The sequence below is a fragment of the Alternaria triticimaculans genome, assembly GCF_023758025.1.
Source record: "Alternaria triticimaculans strain BMP 0046 chromosome Unknown scaffold_7, whole genome shotgun sequence".
NCBI classification, from domain to species: Eukaryota; Fungi; Ascomycota; class Dothideomycetes; order Pleosporales; family Pleosporaceae; genus Alternaria; species Alternaria triticimaculans.
In genome coordinates this window covers 477,379-497,181 of record NW_026055964.1, presented here as the reverse complement: position 1 = coordinate 497,181, position 19,803 = coordinate 477,379, and the positions used below count along the sequence as shown (strand labels likewise).

General features: G+C 53.1%; 7 protein-coding genes across 7 annotated transcripts; 3 read left to right on the top strand and 4 right to left on the bottom strand.

Moving 5' to 3' along the window:
- Window positions 1-946: 946 nt before the first annotated feature.
- J4E78_005555 (uncharacterized protein) lies at window positions 947-1,391 on the bottom strand (the record flags this gene model as incomplete). The annotated part of the gene is made up of 2 exons (XM_049366174.1): window positions 947-1,059; window positions 1,127-1,391. 2 exons carry the CDS (start codon window positions 1,389-1,391, stop codon window positions 947-949), a joined length of 378 nt encoding a protein of 125 aa, XP_049221900.1.
- Window positions 1,392-2,370: 979 nt separating this feature from the next.
- Window positions 2,371-4,829, bottom strand: J4E78_005554 (uncharacterized protein; the record flags this gene model as incomplete). Its single annotated transcript, XM_049366173.1, has 2 exons — window positions 2,371-4,557; window positions 4,824-4,829. 2 exons carry the CDS (start codon window positions 4,827-4,829, stop codon window positions 2,371-2,373), a joined length of 2,193 nt encoding a protein of 730 aa, XP_049221899.1.
- A 2,272-nt stretch (window positions 4,830-7,101) lies between these two features.
- J4E78_005553 (uncharacterized protein) lies at window positions 7,102-7,962 on the top strand (the record flags this gene model as incomplete). Its single annotated transcript, XM_049366172.1, has 1 exon — window positions 7,102-7,962. One exon carries the CDS (start codon window positions 7,102-7,104, stop codon window positions 7,960-7,962), a length of 861 nt encoding a protein of 286 aa, XP_049221898.1.
- A 217-nt stretch (window positions 7,963-8,179) lies between these two features.
- J4E78_005552 (uncharacterized protein) lies at window positions 8,180-9,065 on the bottom strand (the record flags this gene model as incomplete). Its single annotated transcript, XM_049366171.1, has 3 exons — window positions 8,180-8,489; window positions 8,540-8,950; window positions 9,001-9,065. 3 exons carry the CDS (start codon window positions 9,063-9,065, stop codon window positions 8,180-8,182), a joined length of 786 nt encoding a protein of 261 aa, XP_049221897.1.
- A 219-nt stretch (window positions 9,066-9,284) lies between these two features.
- Window positions 9,285-10,999, top strand: J4E78_005551 (uncharacterized protein; the record flags this gene model as incomplete). The annotated part of the gene is made up of 3 exons (XM_049366170.1): window positions 9,285-9,363; window positions 9,516-9,823; window positions 9,869-10,999. 3 exons carry the CDS (start codon window positions 9,285-9,287, stop codon window positions 10,997-10,999), a joined length of 1,518 nt encoding a protein of 505 aa, XP_049221896.1.
- A 369-nt stretch (window positions 11,000-11,368) lies between these two features.
- Window positions 11,369-12,438, top strand: J4E78_005550 (uncharacterized protein; the record flags this gene model as incomplete). The annotated part of the gene is made up of 2 exons (XM_049366169.1): window positions 11,369-11,389; window positions 11,437-12,438. 2 exons carry the CDS (start codon window positions 11,369-11,371, stop codon window positions 12,436-12,438), a joined length of 1,023 nt encoding a protein of 340 aa, XP_049221895.1.
- Window positions 12,439-16,827: 4,389 nt separating this feature from the next.
- Window positions 16,828-18,537, bottom strand: J4E78_005549 (uncharacterized protein; the record flags this gene model as incomplete). The annotated part of the gene is made up of 1 exon (XM_049366168.1): window positions 16,828-18,537. The coding sequence occupies one exon, from the start codon at window positions 18,535-18,537 to the stop codon at window positions 16,828-16,830; it is 1,710 nt and encodes a 569-aa protein (XP_049221894.1).
- Between the last annotated feature and the right edge of the window lie 1,266 nt (window positions 18,538-19,803).

Genomic DNA, 19,803 nt, shown 5'->3' with positions numbered 1-19,803 from the left:
CTCTAGTCGTTCGGCCGTGCATGAAACTTAATTTTCATTGTCGACTAGGCAAAGCGAGTTGTTGTACGGTCACCTTCGGCGCTGTGGGCAGCGAGTCACGCTGATTCCCCCCTGGACCCATGTGCGAATCAGGGCCGTCCCTAGCGCGTGCTTTATTCTAGCAAGCGCCATACAACTACATAGAAGCGGGCTCCATGTCTATCGCATGGAGAAATACACGACTATGAAGGAGATTTGTTCATGGGAACATTGGAAAGACGTGCAGCGAAACTGTGACTATTGGCTCTTCATGATGCCGTCTGCTATCGTCATGCGCGCATTCTGCTCGCGAATCTGGGTGGCAAGATCGACCCCTAGGCTCTTGCACGTGTGCGTCCCGAGGCTCTTGACGATCGCTTTTCGTCGATCTTTCTACAGAGTTGCCTTAGTCGGCAGTGCTAAGACGCCGTCCACTTCTAAAGCTAGAACTACCTCTTCGGCCCACTTGCAAGTTGAACGAACCGAAACAGACATTATGTCGGCCCGCCTCCAAGGTTTTGCGCATCATCGAGCATCGCCTAACCATGCCTAGTAAGTCCAGGAGACAAATTACATTGTTCACCTCAGGCTTGAGGGAAGTCGCTACTCGCAATCATACCGTAAGTACACCTGGGCAACCTCAATAAGCAGCCCGCACTAGGACCAGTCCGCAGTCCGCAGTCAAGGTCAAAGTCAAAGGCGCAATTACCTGACACGAGGGAAAATCTGAACAGGTCTGTGGACTACAGTAACATGAAAACATGCAAAGAAGGTGACCTACCGTTGATGTAGGGTGTTCTATTTCTCCCAGGTTGACAAGCAATCTATTCTTTCTCAACTTCTGCCAACGCACTTCTACTCAATATGCCTTCTCATGTCCCCCATCTCCTCCGCCCTCCAACACATATTCGAAATAGCCATCGCCAATCTAAGCGACACGAGCATTGACAGGAATAACAGCATGCCCACTCCTGGGAACCTCGCCCTCTCCATACACAACCTGCTGGTTCGGCTTCTCAATAGTCTGGTGGACCTTCATTGCTACAATCACATTCCACGTTAGCCCTCAACCCCTCTCATGTATCTCCTTCATGCGACAATAACTTACTCAGACCATCGCGCTGGGGCTCAAGCGTGAAAGTGTCGGGTGTGCATTGGACGCCGTACACTTGGCCCTTTTCAACCCATGTGCACTTGGATTCGAGACCATCGGGGTATTCTTCGTCGACGTAGACGGCGGTGATTTCGAAGGATACGACTTGTTGGCTGACGTCTTTGTAGGAGCGGGTTACGTTCCAGGCGGCTTGGATGGGGTTGCTGGCGCTGACGGCGGCCGCGAGGGCGAGGGTGATGGCGGGGAGGGTGAAGTGCATTTTGGCGGTTGAAATGGGTTTGTTGGTTTGTTAGTGAGTGTCGGGTGATTCGGTCCGGACTTGAGATGAAAGCGTGGGTGGATGGCAGTGTGGTGAGGATGCTGTGGTTATATATTACGATCCCTCGTATTCCGACGTCAGAAGTATCCACGTTACTTCGTAACCTCAACGTCGAGCTCGGTGGTATGTGCGTTGTGTTGACTAACGGGTTGTCGGTACGAAGACATGGTGGGATGGGTACATGGGTACCTTTGTCAAGAGACGGTGAGGATGCGTGTTCATACTTGGCACCTGGAAGATGGCGGTCTGGTCGATTAGTCTATTGCAAGCAATGGACAATGTTAATCAAGCCCTTCGGCGAACACCAAAGAACCTGACGTGCAGCTGCAACAGATCTCTTGATGACTGGTATCATCGGGACAGTTCAAGAAAGCAAGCGACGCCATCACCGCTGCTAAGCATTCGCGGAAGATACGGATGCTGCGGGGACCTGCAGAGAGCGTTATCCCCCTCATACACATACGGTAAAGTGCGAAACATATCTGCTCATCGGATTAGTGATCAGACCCAGGCTTGATCCTTTAAATAGGACTTGTTATAGTAGCCGGCCCGATAGAACGAATGATTACTCCGGAGGGACTCTCCCGATGTCCTAATAGTAGGTCGGTCCACGGCTTAAGAGACGTTCCGGGTGCCGTATCCCGACCCACATACACACGCCACTCCCGTGACGCCACATGGCGGTGACAGCACCTTCTACTCTTCTGCAAACTCCAATGCATTGAATCGTGGTATCTGAACATGAGATGCCGGTCGTCCTTAGCAAAGTCGCGTCTAAAAGATATTGTCTGATTTCGTTTCTAAACATAGTATCTACACGAATAAGTCTACACAGCAATAGCCACAAGAAGAACAAACACATGTCCACTTCCTCCCATCCACCGCCAGCTCAGCCACCTACCTAAAGACTCAGCTCCCGCTAGCTCTCCTCATCGCCTTTGCCGCCACTCTTGCCAGCACTAGAAACCATAGTCATCTCCGGCTCCTTGGTCGTCGAAGACGAAGTCGGTGTAGGTTTAACGACCGTCGGGGCGGGCCAGTTAAATCCTGAAGACCAGGCTTTGGACGAAGTTGTCATCGATGCGGTACTCGAAAGAGTAGAGGAAGTAGTCATCGATGCAGTGCTCGAACGAGGGGGCCAGTTGAACCCTGAAGACCAAGCCTTAGACGAAGTAGTAGTCTTCGACAAGGTAGAAGCCGAACCAGTGCTCGAAGGCTTCGGCCAATTAAACCCAGAACTCCAAGCACTAGAGCTCGTTCCATACCACATCTCATCCACATCAACAGACACCTCCCGACCCTCCCTCGCTTCGATCTTCTGCCCTTCCTTCTCGGGCCCTACGTAATCCATCTGGTAATCGCGCTGCGCACCAGCTTCATCCGCACCCAAAAGCGCTGCCGAGTACGCCAGATACCACGTACGACTCGCGCCACCATCAAGCTGCTCGTTGAAATTGGGGTTGGCGAAGAAGTCGTATGAAGCTTGTGGGTCGAACAAGGCTTGGTTGGCCTTGAGGATGCTCTTCCATCCGCCTTGGACTTGCTCGGCGCGGCCGTTGCTGAAGTACATGTCCCATTCTTCTTGGACGAATTGCTTACGACGAGTGTACGCGGAGGAGGGGTTGAGCGGGATCATGTGAATACCCTCAATGTATTCGATGTTTCCGCCAAAGTACGTGGTGTGATCGATCTTGTTCTCGAAGAGGATGCCGGTTGCTTTGTTCTTAATGAAGCCAGCGGGTTGGTTCCTGTTGTCGGCTTCCATGAGAAAATAGTTCTTGATACTACGCGCTTGGACAGCGAGTTGCAGATTTCCTCGTGCCTCCATATTCGCGTCTTGGATGATTCGGCCCCACATCTTGAGCGCGTAGGTGGCGAAAGTGTCTTCCGAGGTGGATTCTTGGTCTTTGCCGTCGCCGGATTCGTAGAGGCCCTTTGCCCAGGAGTGACCGTGAAACCAGTCGAAGGAGCGCTGGAAGGGGAATTCCGAGTCACTTACGGGGTTTGCAAAGTCGCGGACTAGGTTGTTGACCCAGGCTTTGTTGCTACCTTCGCCAAGCCATGTAGGGTCGAGATGGCCGATGACGGCAGCGGTGTAAACGAAGTACCCGTAGTGGAAGTGATGATCATTGTATAGCGTGTTTCCAAAGTCCAGACCAAGATCTCCGGAGTAGCTGGCACGTGACACGACACCCTTCCAGACCTGATCGTAGACAAGTGGCTCGGGCTGCGTGTTGTTGACGAAAACGTTGAAAGCGTCCTTGAGGCGACCTAACCCAGCGGAGGCGTATTGGCTGTTGCCCGTCATGGTGTTCATTGTGTAGATGATGGCAGCAAACTTGGCCAGTCCTTTGCCGGAGTAGTACATGCTGTTCAGTGAGGTCTGCGGAATCATGTTCTGGCTTAGCTCAGCTATGCCAGCTTGGTTGATGAGCGCGAGGGCTTGGGCGTTCAGATTGATGTTCTCCGAGCCTCCAGCTGCGCTGGGGTTCTTGGCCCATGGGGCAAAACCAATACTGTCGGGCAGATCGTTCTCCACCATTGTCATCTTGTCGGAAACAATAGCTCGTGCAAAGCCCTTCGTCGTGGTGACTAGTGTGATGTCTTTCAAGGCGGCCGCAGTTTGTTGGTCGAACGACTCGACATGATGAGGTAGCGCGTACATCAGCAACGGCCGCTCCGTTGCACCGCCTTTGGCCCAACTTATTGTATAACTCCCGAAAGCCCCGTTGACGTTCCCGGATATAGTGCCATTGACTGGGTATACACCGGCGCTATTGTCAAATATGCCCTCTACTGCCGTGCCTGATGGATTCTTCGTGACTTGGATCTTACCGACAAAATCGGAAGGGCCGGTGATGGTCTCACTATTCTCTAACACGAAGGGAGGTGTACCAACAGACCCGTCCGAAGTGGCATAGAGAAGCCAGTGCGACCCATCGTTGAGTACGATCCGATACTTGTGCGTGATACCATTGATCAGCGCAACGTATTCCAGGGACAAGAAGAAAACAGTGGTCTTGATGACTGGTGTTGCTCTGTCGTAAACGGCTGTCATCATGCCCATGCCCTGAACAACAGGAAGAGACATCATGATGCGGGTACCCTGGAGGTTGTTTGGTCGCAAGTTCACATATGTGGAGAAGGCCCCCAAACGTGAAAGGGAGAGATATGTATCCGCCTTTAGTTCTTTTGCGGACAGTATGATGTGTTGGATACCGAGCGGTGAGATGAAGAATCGAGTGTCATCAGCATTTGGAACAAAAGCAAATCTGTCCCGAGTTGTGTGACTAATGGCAATACCTGAGATGGGTAGAAGTTCATGTCAGTATGCGCCTGACATCTGCGTATGTTTTTACGTACCGTTTGGACCACCATCGTTTCGGCGAGCCCACGAGAGAGAGTAAGGGTGTGTCCAGGTCGGGAAAGATTGGCTGCCAAGGAAGAAGTTGGCATAAAACTTGTTCGTCTGGGCCGGCACGTCTCTGTCGTCGATGTTCTGTCTCTGAACGGGGTGGTCTGCTCTGGAAGGGATAGCCGACGGAATCACTGCGCTCGCAATAGATTGGAAGATGTTTGACGAAGCTGGATTGAAGGGCGCTGTGGGACCAGGCTCAAGAGGCGTTTCATCGGGACACAGTGGCTTGGTGGCTGTTGTAGTGCCTGGGCCATCGACTGGATCCTTCGTGAAACCACCTGAAGGCAGGCCCGTCAAAAAGCTCTAGTCATCGTCAGATTCTACGTTTTGAACCCGTTCTGTGAGATTGTAACGTACGCCGGTATTGGATGGTTCTACAGTGGGAGAGGCCGACTGCAGCGACGTAATAGCTGTGCTATAACTTGTAGTGACCGAAACGTCTGTCAAAGTGATCTCGCGAGCCGCAACTTTGGCTGGCCCTCTTCTTACTTCTCCTACCGCGGGCAGGCTGCGAACGGAAGAGGAAAGATAAAACAAGGCCAGAAGGAAAGGTGTCAGCTTCGCCATGCTGACAGCTAAAAGCGTATAAGTGCACGAGAAGTTAAGACAGGGATAGTAATCCAGACCAGGCGAAGTACGTGAATGTCCTTGAATCGTGTATGTGATGAAGGAATGTGTCGAGTGATGGACAGTGACCCGGTAAAGATTGCCTTGCTGCAGGGCGCGGCGAGCTATATAACCTGGGAAAGCAAGCCATGAGGTACAGTACTGTAGCGTCAATTACCGGGGGATGGCCATCCATATTCAGTATAGGAAGGTCGGTTTGTCCCATCTAAGACATCGACCTAAGACGTGAACGGTGGATACTCCAAACGCGGGGAGATTGCCCAAGTAAGTCCCTCGGAAAGTACATGCATTCGCCTGGTAGCACATACGGCTCTCGGGTACCTGAAGCCTCACCCCGCCGAAGGTCTCGCGACCAGTTCATCGGGTGCTTGAGCGCACAAATCGACCGTGGCGCCCGGGTCGTCCCATAATGCTCTGACTAGTAACCCTTAACATATGGCGATATACGTTCTTGCCTCAGACAATGGATCTGTGGAGTTGTGGTAGTCGATGAAAATAGGGCAGGCTGTACGGCTCAGAAGCGGTAAGAGTACACACACCGAGAAGCTACACGTTTGTCAGTAGATGCATACAGTATAGTTTCCATAAGTGTGGTATCGTGGATCCTTCGCATGACCAAACAACGTGCCCCTAACAGTTCCAGGCCTATTCGAGGGTTGGTAAGGAAGAGCCAGAGCCCGGCGCAGATCTCCTGAAGCGTTTGTGGGTGGTTCCGAATGATAGCAAGGTGCGCGCGAGGCTGACTGCTCCGACGGTAGACGTAAGACCATATATTCTTGGTAGAGGAGAAGAGGGATGGGAAGGCTGCACCTGACCTGCGTGTTTGACACAGTATTTCCCAACTCGGTGTGGTGCTTCAGCCGCATGATCATCGGAGCGAGGTATGTCGCTTGAGATGTGTGTAGAGGATGACATAGAAATTTGACCTCTTGTCAAGTAAAGTGGCGGTGCTACTTTGATTTCTCTAGTTGGGTTCAATTCGTCCAAGATGTTTAGCATCGTCGCAGCACGCTCGTGATGTAATCCTTGGTCCGGCTCGACATACCCAACAAATGCAGATGCTGCGGACAAAGCTGGGAAATTACCGGGCGCAAGAAGCGTCGAACACGAGATCTCAGACTACCGAAGCCAGCGCCGGGGTCTCGGTTGTCGGTCTCGAGACCTCGGTGGGACACGCGCCATCCGTCCCAGTGGGGATTTCTGCAGTGTGACAAGCGCACATGGTGGAGAGACGAGGCTGGTGTGCACTCATGGATATCTGGAAAGGCTTCCCCGGATGTTGCGCATGCGTTTCAGGCTTTCGCATGATGTGTGGCAAAGCCATGATGGCAGAATGGTGCAGATTGGTGTGCACATAAGGGTGGCGAAGATCACATGCAAGAAACACGTCGGAGATGCTGCCCCTTAGCCCCGTTGAGATGCACGGCCACATTGACGTCATGAGCATCGACGCCACTTCTCCAAACGATGTCACTACATCCACATACACTGTAACAACCTCCAAGCTACTCACCTACAAGCTCTACTACCTCAAATTCAAGATATCGTCTCCAGAAAAGTACCAAGAACCTCCCTCAAAGCTTCATACGACCTACACCCTCCACAATGGCAACCTCACATCCCAATGAGCCACCACCCAGCTACGAAGCCGCCATATTCGACGCCGAACCCTCCCAAGGCATCCACCGCGTCTCCACCGACGGCCCTGCAGCCCGCACCGAACGCAATGGCATCCCACCCGAGCGCCGCCGCTCCATGGAAGACGAGATGCGCGCGCTCCCTGATGGTTGGGTCCGTAGTTTCGACCCAGAAACCTCGCACCAATTCTTCGTCGACACCAAAGCCGATCCTCCACGTAGCATATGGACACATCCATACGACGACGAGCAGTATCTCAACACTTTAACTCCCGAAGAGCGTAAGAAGCACACGCGCATGCACCGAACCATGACACTGGAGGACCTCACAGCTGAGGACTCCGATGCGGAAGACCAACTCCCTCCGCGACCTACATCGAAGGGTAAAGGCGCTGCGGCGCCTGGTGAACCAACAGGCATACACAAGTTTTCACGGAAGCTGAAGGACAAGATCACGGGTCAGACACATGAGCAGCGTGAACAGTCTCGTTCTCAGCGTGCGGAGCAGGAACGGCAGGCGTATCTTCAACATCTGCGTACAAGACAGGCTCTGATACGTGCTATGGAGACGGGGCAGCCGCAGTTGCTGGGCAAGGACCGTCAGGGTAGGGATGTGTATATCGAGCCGCCTCATGGGCCGTATGCTCCGAGGGGAGCTTATGGATATAATCCTTATGGTGCACGCCAGTTTGGAAATCCTGGTGTGAGGTATATGCGTCCTGCTGGGCCGTACGGTAGGCCGTATGGATACGGCTATGGCGGTGGCGCCGGCCTGCCCATTGCAGCTGGTTTCCTTGGTGGCGCTATGCTGGGTGGTGCGCTGTTCTAGTAACGGAAAGCATGGAGGTTTTGACAAGTTTCCTCTTTTGTACATAAAATATCCCTAGTAACGATTGACGAATAACAATGATTGCATCATCCTCTCTCTGCTCGTGAATAAGCATGTAGTCTATCACTGTATAGTCCAAATTGCTGAGGCGAAAACATGGGGTATCATATTGCAACTCCTAGCCTAACTTCAAATCACATTCTTAACCACTTCCAATTCACCTCAAACCAGATATATCTCTCGACATGGAAGTAACACGATCCTCAAGCTCCTTTTTCTTCTTCTCAAGTTGACGCGTCTCCTCTTCCTCTCGCCGAAGGTCTTCCTCAGTCAGCGCGACTACTGGCTCGGGCTCCTCTTCGAGCTCATCCATATCCTCCTCCGCGTAGTCACCTCGCGAGCGGTTCAGCTTGCCGAGCTGAGCTTGTTGTTCGGCAAGTCGGTTTTCGTAGTATTCTAGCGAGGCGGAGACTTGGGCGTGTCGTTGGCGCATGGCTGCGATTTTGTCGTGGACGCCTGGTATGGGGCTATCCTCGGTCAGTTGGGGATTGCATGTCTGACGTTGATTGAGACGTACTAGACCCCAAGAAGCTTCTCGGCTCCTTCTAACAGAGACTCCACGTCGATCTCATTCTTGTTGCTGCCGTTGTACATTCTGTAGCCAAGACCAGAACCCGCTCCTCCACCACCTCCTCGGCGTATTCTCTCTACTAGCTCATTGCCGAGAACTGCTGCTACAGCCGTGTTGCGCCTTGGTGCTCTTACGGCATTCGCACCGCCGCCGCCTGTGCTGGTGCTGCCGCCTCCATTGGGGTTGAAGATGGTGTTGCGCCTGTTGGTAGACGGAGCTGGTTCGGCATGCTTCGGGGCTGCGGGTGGTGGAGGAACGGAGAATAGTGCGCGTTCGTGAAGTTCGGTGTCTCGAATCAAGCTCGTGATATCGTGGTTTTGCAGTAACGCGTTGGTGAAGATCTTGGGCGGGGCGAACCTGGGGGTGTTCAGTTGGAAGCTATCGAGGGTGAAGGACGGAAGACCCACGGCAACTCTGCAATCGACGCTGAGCAGAGCGAGATCTGCTCTAGGTGTGCATCCAGAAGTGCCATGCCGAGATAGAGTGTATATCGAGTATGCTGGGGTGACGCGGGGGTCAACAAGGGCGCGTCGGTGCTCGATAACTATTCCCCGATGTTCCGCCGCGCTGGCGTCAGTGAAGCTGGGAGCTCAACCTCCGCAAAGCATCAACACCACCCTCACCACCCACCACTACCCCCATAAACACCCGCACCTTCCGTCCCCCCACCTCCACGTCAAGAGCGACCATCATGGCGGACAGCATGGAAGGCGTCGTCGTCGAGGGCGAGCAGCCCAAAACCGAGAACGTCGAGCAGAAGGCGATTGCTGGTAAGTAGTCAACATGCCTTTTACCTCAAAGTGCCCCTGTACCAACTGCACCACCTCGTGGCCGGTCCGAAAGATGTGCCCCAACCACATCATCGCCACCGAGGTCGCGGCGTGCAAGTATCTGTACCAGCGTGCTGATCCGACGACAACAGACATCCGCAGCAACTTTGTCCTCCTCGAGCGAGCCGTCGCCCAGTTCGATACCCGCTTCACCCTACGCGCCCTCCGCTCCATATCGTCGCTCCGCAAGAGGCTCACCGACCGCGTGCTATGCTCTGTCATCATCCTGACGTACTCGCCCAACAACGCCACGGCGCGCAACTTCATCGAGTACATTGGCATGGACGGCGAGGCGATACAGAGCGTCGTCTCCCAGTACAAGGAGGAGGTGCAACTTAACAAGAACAACACCAAGGAGCCCCTGCCCGAGGTGGACGTATACATAGCCATTCTGATACAGGTACGTTTGGTGACGGCAGCAATGGTTCATATCTAACGGGTGCAGGTATATCTTTACGATCAAAAGGAGTTTGAAGAGGGTGCCGAATTCGCCGAGACGCTGGTAGACAAGATCCGAGAGCTCAACAGGCGGACGCTGGACTCGTTAGCGGCCAAGGCCTACTTCTACTTCTCCCTCTTCCACGAGGAGATGGACCCCAAGCCTCCGTCCAAGCAGTCGCCCGTCATCAACATCCGCGGAAAGCTGCTCGCCGCTCTCCGAAGCGCCGTGCTCAGGAAAGACCCCGACACGCAGGCGTCTGTCACCACCCTGCTGCTCCGAAACTACCTCTCGACCGCCGACATCACACAAGCCGATCTCCTCGTTGCGCAGACACAATTCCCACCAAACGCCCCCAACAACCAGGTCGCGAGGTACCTGTACTACCTCGGTCGCATACGGGCTATCCAGCTGTCTTACACTGAGGCACATGAGCACTTGATCAGCGCCACCCGCAAGTCGCCCTCTGCCCATTGCGCGACTGGCTTTTACCAGGCCTCAATGAAGCTCCTGGTAGTCGTTGAGCTGCTGATGGGTGATATCCCCGAGCGCGACGTCTTCAGCCAGCCCCGTCTGGAGCGTGCCATGGAGCCCTACTTCCGCCTGGTCCAGGCAGTCCGTGTCGGTGACCTACAGGGCTTCCTGAAGGTTGTGCAGACATCCTCATCCGTCTTCCACCGTGACGGCACCTACACCCTGATTCTCCGTCTGCGCCAGAACGTCATCAAGACTGGCATCCGCATGCTGTCGCTTTCATACTCGCGCATCTCGCTCCGCGACATCTGCATCCGCCTTGGTCTTGAGAGCGAGGAGTCGGCTGAGTACATTGTTGCCAAGGCTATCCGCGACGGAGTCATAGAGGCTTCAATTGATCACGAGAAGGGTTTCATGCAGACCAAGGTCGCTGGCGACATCTATGCAACCCGCGAGCCTGGTGAGGCATTCCACGAGCGCATTCGGGCGTGCTTGACCCTGCACGACGAGTGCGTCAAAGCCATGCGCTACCCCATGAACCAACATCGTCTGGAGCTCAAGAACGCTCAGGAGGCACGCGAGAGAGAACGCGAGTTGGCCAAGGAGATTCAAGATGGCGACATTGACGAGGACGATGCGGCTGGAGACTTTGACGGCTTGTAGAGGCATTACAGCTTGGACGATCATTCCGTGAGCGTGTAAGATAGCCGCGTGTGGGCTGGCATTGATAGAAGTTCCCGACAATGTGGGACCAACATCTTAATGATGCATGAATAGACCAGATCCGAGACGTCATGACACACTATCCACCCACCAGTGACATGTGACAGTGCAGATGCTACAAGAGTCGCTAATCTGACGGACGGATCCATGCAGCGCATCCACGCGAGTACTAGGCCAGTTGCAGCAAGATTCCGTGAAAGGTCCCCGCAGCTTGATCCAAGGCCCAACGCTCCCGCCCCACAGCAGCTCAGCTTCCCAACGTCACTACGCGATTGCCCGCGCGTCTCCTCGCCGTTTGATCATCCCACCATGTTTCACTGCCGCAGCCATGTAAGTCGTATCCCACAGAGTAACGCGACCCTCCACACGCCCCCCAGCCCGCGAACGCGTCCCTAATGCCATCCCTCAGGATTGACGTACCCCGGCGACTCCGGCGCGCCATCCTCCTCAACGACCTCGCCCTCGTCCAACGCATCATCCGCAACAACCACAAGTACCTGCGCAACCCGGACTTTGACGACCGCTCCAACACGTCGCTGCACCTCGCGGCCAAACATGGCTTCACAACCATTGCCGAGTTCCTCGTCGACGCCGGCCATGAAGACGGCATGATCAGCAGGAATAACGATTGGGAAACCCCCCTCATGCTTGCGGCTTCGGCGGGTAAAGAGGAATGCGGCGTTTACCTCGCTAAACGCTTTCCTGAGGCTGTGGACTGGAAGAATAAATCTGGGCTCGATGCCCTCATGCTGGCGTGTCAGTCGGGCGCTGGGACGTTGCATCTCATTCCCACGCTCATCCTCCACGGACCGAATTTACTCTCCGCGAGCGATTTACAAGGCAACACAGCGCTGCACCATGCGTCTGCGGCGGGGGAATTAAAGGCCCTGAGGATGTTACTGCAATACGGCGCGAATCCGCTGGCGAGTAATAGTTATAGTTGGACACCGGTTCATTACTCCGCTACCAGCGCCGCAGAAGCGTATTTCAAGACCCTCATCATCGAGTTTGAGAAGAAGAAGGCAGAGGGGAAACGCGCGGTTAAAGAGAGGGAACGCCAGCGGACGGCGGGTGTCAGGCTGGTTACTGATACTGAGGGGCTGGGCAGTCCGGGCGGCGTAGTTATGCAGGGGAGTGCTGCGACGGCGGCTGGCGGTGGTGGTGGAGGCGGGGCCGTGGAAAGACAGAGTCTAGAGAGACAGAGTATGGATAGACAGCGCGCGAGGGATGATGCTGCGATTGCGGGGTTGCCGGCGCCTGGGGTGATGGATTGGAGTCCTGTGGAGAGGAGGAGGGCTATGACGCCTACGGAGGGGAGGGGTTGGACGTTCACGCCGGATGGGTTTAGGCCGAGGGCTGAGACGGGGGAGAGTATTTAGGGGGGCTTTGGCTTTGAACTTTGGCGTTGAGTACAAGCATCCATCAAGGAGCATTGGAGTGGACAGCTTGTGTTTTGGCGTTGGAGGTACGTGGTCTTGGTATTTGTACCATCAGATTTATCCATTCTTATCTCTACCCAACACATTTAGTCTTTCTTGCGCGTTGCAAAGACATGTGTTTTCTTACGCTATGTCTTCAAACCTTTGAGTTCACAAGTCTGCGAAACAGAATCACGCATGGCACGCCGAAGCAAACCGAACCCCATCGAGGAACAGCCCCTCTCCTTCTCTATCCCCTCCTTCAACCCGCTCCTCATCTCTGTTCCCTCCTCCAAGTCTCCGCCCCATCACACGCCCTCACCCCCCTCCCGTCTCCTGCTCTCCTCTCCCATTCCCGCCTCCCCGCTCCTCCATCTCCAACCCAGAATCCATTCGTCCCACTCGCCCCACCACCATGCTCATTCCCCTCTCTACCCCCCTCACCACTCCCACTCCCCTCCCCATTCTCATCCCTAAAAACATTCCTCCACCCCCCACTCCCCACCTTCGCATCCGCATTCCCCATCCTCTCCCTCCCTTCCAACCACCTACACGCCGGCCAATGGTACGTGCTGTATTCTTTCCCGTAGAAACGCTCGTGGACACAGCCTGCACATTTGTGTTGGTAGATGAGTGCGTCGAAGAGCTGCGTTGGGTATTGGCCTGGTTGAGTGGAGAGACCGGGGGGACGGGTCGGGGCCTTGTATGTGTGTTCACTAGGTATGATCGGTTGGTTTGATGGTGATGGTTGTTGTTGTTGGAGATTTGGTTGGAGAGTTGGTTGGGGATACTGAACTGGAAGTAGAGAGCGAGATGGAATCTGCTGTGTGGGTGGTAGAGTCGGTGTTGGACAAGTGAGTTGTGGAATGTATGAACCGGGGCGCAGAAGGTGGGTTGGTGCCTGGCGGGTGGGTGGCGGCGGCGCTGGGTAGGTTGTTTGTGAACTGAAAAGATGTGGATGCGTTCGGATAGTCGGCGGTGGTGGGGGTGTCTCGAGGACGAGAAATGGCGATCCGGAGGCCACCATGGTGGGTGCGTGGGTAGTGTAATATCTTGTGTGGCTGGGTTAAGAGCGTGTTTGATACTCTTGCTGGAGACGGAAATGATAGTTCGAAAATGCTGTGAATTGATGAAACTTTTCGCTGAATGGGGGATGCATATTGCAATATTATTCTGCGCCATCGTGATTTCCTGCTCTTCCCAGTTACGCGCGGTAGCGAAGGAAGGCTTGGTTCGATATCAGCGAGGTAGGCAGAGACAATGTAACGGAAACTGCAATGAGTGTCATCTCAGTGGCCAGTTCTCCAGAGGATACGTCAGATCCAGAATAGTAAAATCACACACGTGGATCAGATGATGGTTCTTCCGGTACTTGCAGGCTGGATTGGTGACAGTTACTTCCTGATTCGCAGCCGAAAGCGCGAGATCTGGTCACTGTGGGAACTTGCTCGTTATCGCCTTACCAAGGTTTATGTCGAAGATATCTGCAGTTCTTGGTGCAGCTATGGTCAGCAGACCAGGAGCTGCAAAGAGCGTGATAGTAGAGTCATGTCCTGAGGTGATGGGTGAGCGAGCATCTTTGTACACGCCATATCGAGAAGTTGCGTTCGTGGCGAATGTTTGTGCATTTGGCACGGGAAATCATTGCGACAGAAATCAACGAACGCGATAAGAACTTTTCATCGTGATGCGAGAGATGGTGAGTGGAGTGGAGCATGGAGAAGCGACCCATGGATGGTAGAGTATTGCGAGCCTAAACTTCATTTGGAGTACCTAGGTAGTCGCTGCCTCTTCCAATCATCAGCATCACCTGGGCACGAGGCCGCTCGACCACTTCTTGTTTAGCATATTCGACATCTTACGGATATATCGCGGATAACAAGCCTTTAGATCCCCGAGTACTCTGCAGATGGTCTGCGCTACATGTGGTACATACCTAGCCAGCCTTCGCGACGTCATCTCGAGGCCGCTGAACGCTCAGGTTGCGATCCTGAGCTGGTCTTTTCTGCGGCACACATCTCTCTCATCTATCAGCCATGCTCAGTTGGGAACGTGGATTCCGTACTTCACATCAGCATCGCCAAAGCTCGAGACTTACGGCCGCCTGCGAGACTCGTATGCGATGCCTGAGATTGTCCACGCCATCGATTCCTTGCACTTCTCCGCCACGCTCGTACCAGATAGTGTAACTTATACGAGATGTAATTCGGCATTGCTCATACCATTTGGCATACTTGAAAATGTAGTAGCGACATCCGTATGTAACCCTGCGCATCTACATTGCATCGCAACAGCGCGTGTCCCAACCATCTCGGGCTATTCCCTCCACCACACCCCCAAATTGCTCCTGAAGATCGATAATCTTCCAGTTGCGTTACTCTAGAAGCCCGTATCAAACTGCCATACGAGAAGTCCCAAAGAACTCATTGTTGTGCTATGCCGTCTACCTGCTCGCAGTGCATCTCCATCTTCGCGAGCCCAGTCTTGTCGGCGTGCATACTACATACATCGTCTAACGTTGTATCACACTAGATGTTGTGTAAATGCTGGACCCGAGAAATTAGTATTGATATGTGTATCAGATCAGACAAGTGTAGCTCCGTATTCTGTTCAGACAAGAACAAGACATGTGAAGATCGGACAGGGGCCCTCCTCACAGCACTTCCGAATGCCGTGGTATCCACGTGACATGGCACAGGAGCGTACAGCATGAATAAGGACAAGAGGAGTGCGACTTACGCAGTCCGTTACCCCCTTCGTGTCGACCTGACCTCTTCACGATATCTAATCTCTTAGTGACACCCATAGGCGCTCAATCGATCTCGAATTCCTACTCTGTCCACTGAACCGCGTACTTGCAACGACATTAACACCTCAGTCTGACCGCACCAAGAGTGAACCTTATCTAAGCAGGTAGTGCATGTCAGTATCAGGATGAGGTCGTCGGATGGATGAAGGGCAGGGCATGGAGTGTCAGGGAAGACAGGAGACCCTTCGAACGGTACATGACAACAGTGGAGGTTGATAGCTACATGACATCGTCAAGTTGTGAATGATAGAATAGGGACTCATGTAGCCTCTGTGGGGTATCCGGGTAGGCAGGCGGCCCCTCGAATGCGGCATGATGGCAAGGAGGCCTGACGGCTACATCACATTTACATGTTGCAGATGACGTATTGTAGAGCCATGTAGCATGTGTGAGATAAAGGACTAGGCACGACACCTCTCGAATAAGGCATACCGACCTTGATGTCTGGCGACTACACAATACCCCCTAGTCACAAACGACACATCGTCCACTCATGTAGCTTGTGTGGGGTAAAGAAGTAGGCAGGAGACCTCTCGATCAGGGCATGATAAGCGTGTTGCCTGGCAGCTACATGACGCTCTTGCATCGCAAATGATCTATCATAGAACTACGTAGCCTGTGTAGGGTAACTGGTAGATGAGAATGACTTTCTTATACGGATGATGACTGGGAAGGCTGGTGGCTACGTGACATTCACACATCACGAATGACAGATCGTAGACCCATGTAGTTAACATAAGATAATTAGATATGTAACACTAACTCTCTTAGACGGATAATGGTAGTGGAACGTAAGGGCTACATCACACGGGCTGGTCACAACTGATGAGCTTGTGGGCCCATGTAGTCGGTATGGGGTTATCAGAAATGTATTAGTGATCCTCTTGGACTGGCGATATGGGTGAAGCGTAAGGACTACATCACACTGACACGTCGCAACTGATGAGCTCGTGGGCCCATGTAGTGGGTATGGGGTTATCAGATATGTAGTAGTGTCCCTCTTGGGCAGGTAATGAGGGTGAAGCGTAAGTGCTACATCGCACGAGCACGTCGCAACCAATGAGATTGTGAACCCATGTAGCCTGCACGCCGCATCACTTTTCGAGCTGTCTTCACTGGGAACAAAGCAGAAGAGGTGTAATATTGTGTGTTTTGTGGTTTTGCATTTCATGATAACTAACTAATGTGAAGTCCCTAAAGCACGCAGAAAAAAGTCAAATGTAATCCCAGAAACGCCGAGTGAGAGCCAAAGCAATCTCAGAAACACCCCGATAAAAAGTCAAAATAATCCCAGAAACGCCGTGGACAGGTAAATGTCAAAAACGCCCTCGCTCCATGCTAGACCGGTATTTCCCTGTCCCGCCCTTGATGCATGCCCCATGGTCGCTTGTCGTGAAGGTGAGAGTAACGCCGTGTGAATGCCCGCCCAATGCCGATGCCCGCCGTAAAAGTTCATGAAGCCGTTGTTGTGATGTGTGATGTAGTTTCGAGTGTGGTAGTGTCGTGATACGATGAGAGCGGACTAGAAACGTTCCAACTGCTCAAAGATAGCGGTAGTCCGGTGCGCGAGACCTGCGGTTGCGACCGCGAGGGTTGACGGGCTGCCTGTCGTAAGCATCGTTGGGGTCTTGCTGCCCTTGCGCCTGGCCCTGCGCGCTGCCCCATTGTCCTTGTCCTTGTCCTTGTGTCTGCGCTTGTCCGCCCCATCCAAACTGTTGCTGCTGAGGTTGTTGCTGGCCGTACTGTTGACCGTACTGCTGCTGGCCGCCGTAGCCGAAGTTCTGCTGGGGATACCATTGCTGCTGCGGCATCTGCTGCTGTTGTTGCTGCGGCTGGAAGCCCATCTGATAGCCGTTCTGGAAGTTGTTCGGGAAGCCCATCTGCTGAGGCATACCCATTTGCATAGGCATACCCATCGACATTCCCATGGCGCCCATCGGTGTGTTCTTGAGCATCTCCATCTGTTGTATAAAGTCTTGTTCCATCTTCGAGGCGGGGTCGGCGGCTTGACGCATGGCTTTCGGCGCGGTGGGAGGCTTGATGTCTGTCGGAGGCTCTTTGCGCTTCTTTGAAGAGGTTGAGTCAGTATCGGAGACTTCGTCAGCCACTGCAGTAGTAGTAGCAGTGGCGGAAGCAGTTGTATCGTCATTTGCGACAGAGGGAGATGCGGTGTCAGTAGCATTGGATTGATTAACTGATTCATTTGTTGAAGCGACTGCCTTTGCTGCCTTGTCCTTCTCTGCCTTCTCTGCGTCGTATGCCTTGAGAGATTTGACCATGTCGTCGTCAGCAACGAGATCATCCATCAGAACATCCTCCTTTGAACAGTTCGGACAAATTAAGTCCCCATCTGCTAGCGCGTTGTCGATGCATTCTCGACAGTATGTCTTGCCGCAGCAAGGGGTTTTGACTGGGTCGACAAATCTTTGATTGTCGAGCGGACATTGCAGACCGCGTTCAGCAAGCTCTTTGCTTGCTGCATCAGCGTTGGCGGCTTGTTGGCGAGACAGGCTGGTCTTTTCTTGGAATTTGTTCCAAGTCTTTGTATCTGCCATGACCTGAACATACTCTCCGTCGGCGTTCAACATGATGCCCTTTGCAGCCTCTTCGTCGACTGGCTTTTCAACTTTCTTTAAGAAAGATTGAGGAATTCCAGTAGTACGTTTGGCTTGGAAAACAGGCTTGAAATCGGGATCGTCGTTTGTTGGGCAGGCTTGGATCCAGTGGCCCTTGATATTGCAGCGGCGGCAGACATAGCCGGGAGGCGGGGGATGTGAAGGGACAACAACATTCTTGGAGTTGTTTTTTCGATAAACTGGTTTTGCGTTCGAAAGTGCCTCTTTCTGTGCATCCCAGGCAATTGCTGATTCGGCCAAGAATGCGGCTTCAGGATCTTCGGCATTTTCGAGATGTCCACTACGTAGAGAGGGAACTGGCTTGGATTGTGAAGAAATTGCGCGCGAAGGCGCTTTGCCGGTGACGTAGCGGGCTGCTCGACCTTGTCCTCTTGGAGCTGGTCGCCGAATTGCGATGATTGTGGATGAGCGCGGAATTAAAGTGGTGTCGTCCTTGAGCTCAGAATTGGGCTCATCTTGCGGGAAAATGTGCAGGTTGAAATCGGAGCCATCGCCCAGGCCGCTTGCGCTGATGATCTCCTTCTTGAGCTCGAAAACGCTCAAATCGGTGCCGTTGAAGATGATGCGCTCGCTTTCCCTTGAATTCTTGAACTTGTAGAAGATTGATGAAGTCATTGTTGTGATTTGTGGTGTGGCTTCAAGTGTGGGGTCTGGTGAGAGAAGAGTGTAGAGTTGATGGAGGAGAGCGGAGTTCAGAACGCGAGTTATTGCTCCGCGCGCACAGGCCACTCCCGCGCACAGGCCCCTGAACGCATCCATGGTACGATTTGCCGGCGCCACACCGCCACACCCCTGACCCCTCCGAACCACTAATCTACCAATAATATAATTTGGTATACTCCTACCAGATTTTCGCTTTGCAGACTACAGCGTATCAACACATTTCAAATCTCGATTAATAATACACTGAAGTTCGTCACACCCCGCCATACGGTTGAGTCAGAGAACAGGCCTGCAGCCTACATCAAGTTGAAAACTAGCAACTTGGATGGTCCAAGGTCGATGTAGGCCCCATGGTGTTCAGGTTTTGCGTTGGATATGTCGCATCAAGGCCTCGCTATGTGAAGTCTATAGCAAGTACTCAAACTTGGGTTCACTCCATGCGCAGGAAAACCGGAGCATCCTGCAGCCTACGTGGGTCTCAGAACGAAAGTCTTGTGACATCCCGATGCAACGTAGGCTCCTGGGTCTTTGAGTACTTCCATCTGCTATAGGCGGCGTTCAGCTTCTTCCTGGAATGAGCTGGATTCCAGGTTACTAATGTTCTAAAGATAGCTACAGCCCTCCGAGCGGTTGGACCGAACCTGGACACCCTGCAGTCTACATTGGTCCTGAGACGAAAGTCTGCAAACTCTTGACGCAACGTAGACTCCTGGGTCATTGACTTTCGTTGCCACCATCCAAACGATTGGACCGAACCTAGACACCCTGCTGTCTACATTGGTAGTGGAACAAAAGTCTGCAAACTCCTGACACAATGTGGACTCCTGGGTCATCGACTTTCTTCACAACCGTTTAATCAATTGGACTAAATCTGGACACCCTGCAGCCTACATCGGTCCTGAGACGAAAGTCTGCAAACTGCTGACACACTGTGGACTCCTGGGTCATTGACTTCCATCACCTGCTATAGGTGGATGTCCAGCCCTTTCCTGGACTGAGGTATATTCTTGATTACTCATGCTCTAAAGATAGTCACTTCCTTTCAAACGATTGGACCGGAACTGAAAGGCCTTAGGTCATCCATGATACCAGAGTCTGCATATCAATCAGCCTCGAGGAAGAGACTTCGCTTTTGGCTCAGATTGGAACATGGTCGTGGTTCGAGCGGGAGCATTCCAGCCAGAGATATCCCAAGTATACTCGAGCATTTCCGGCTTA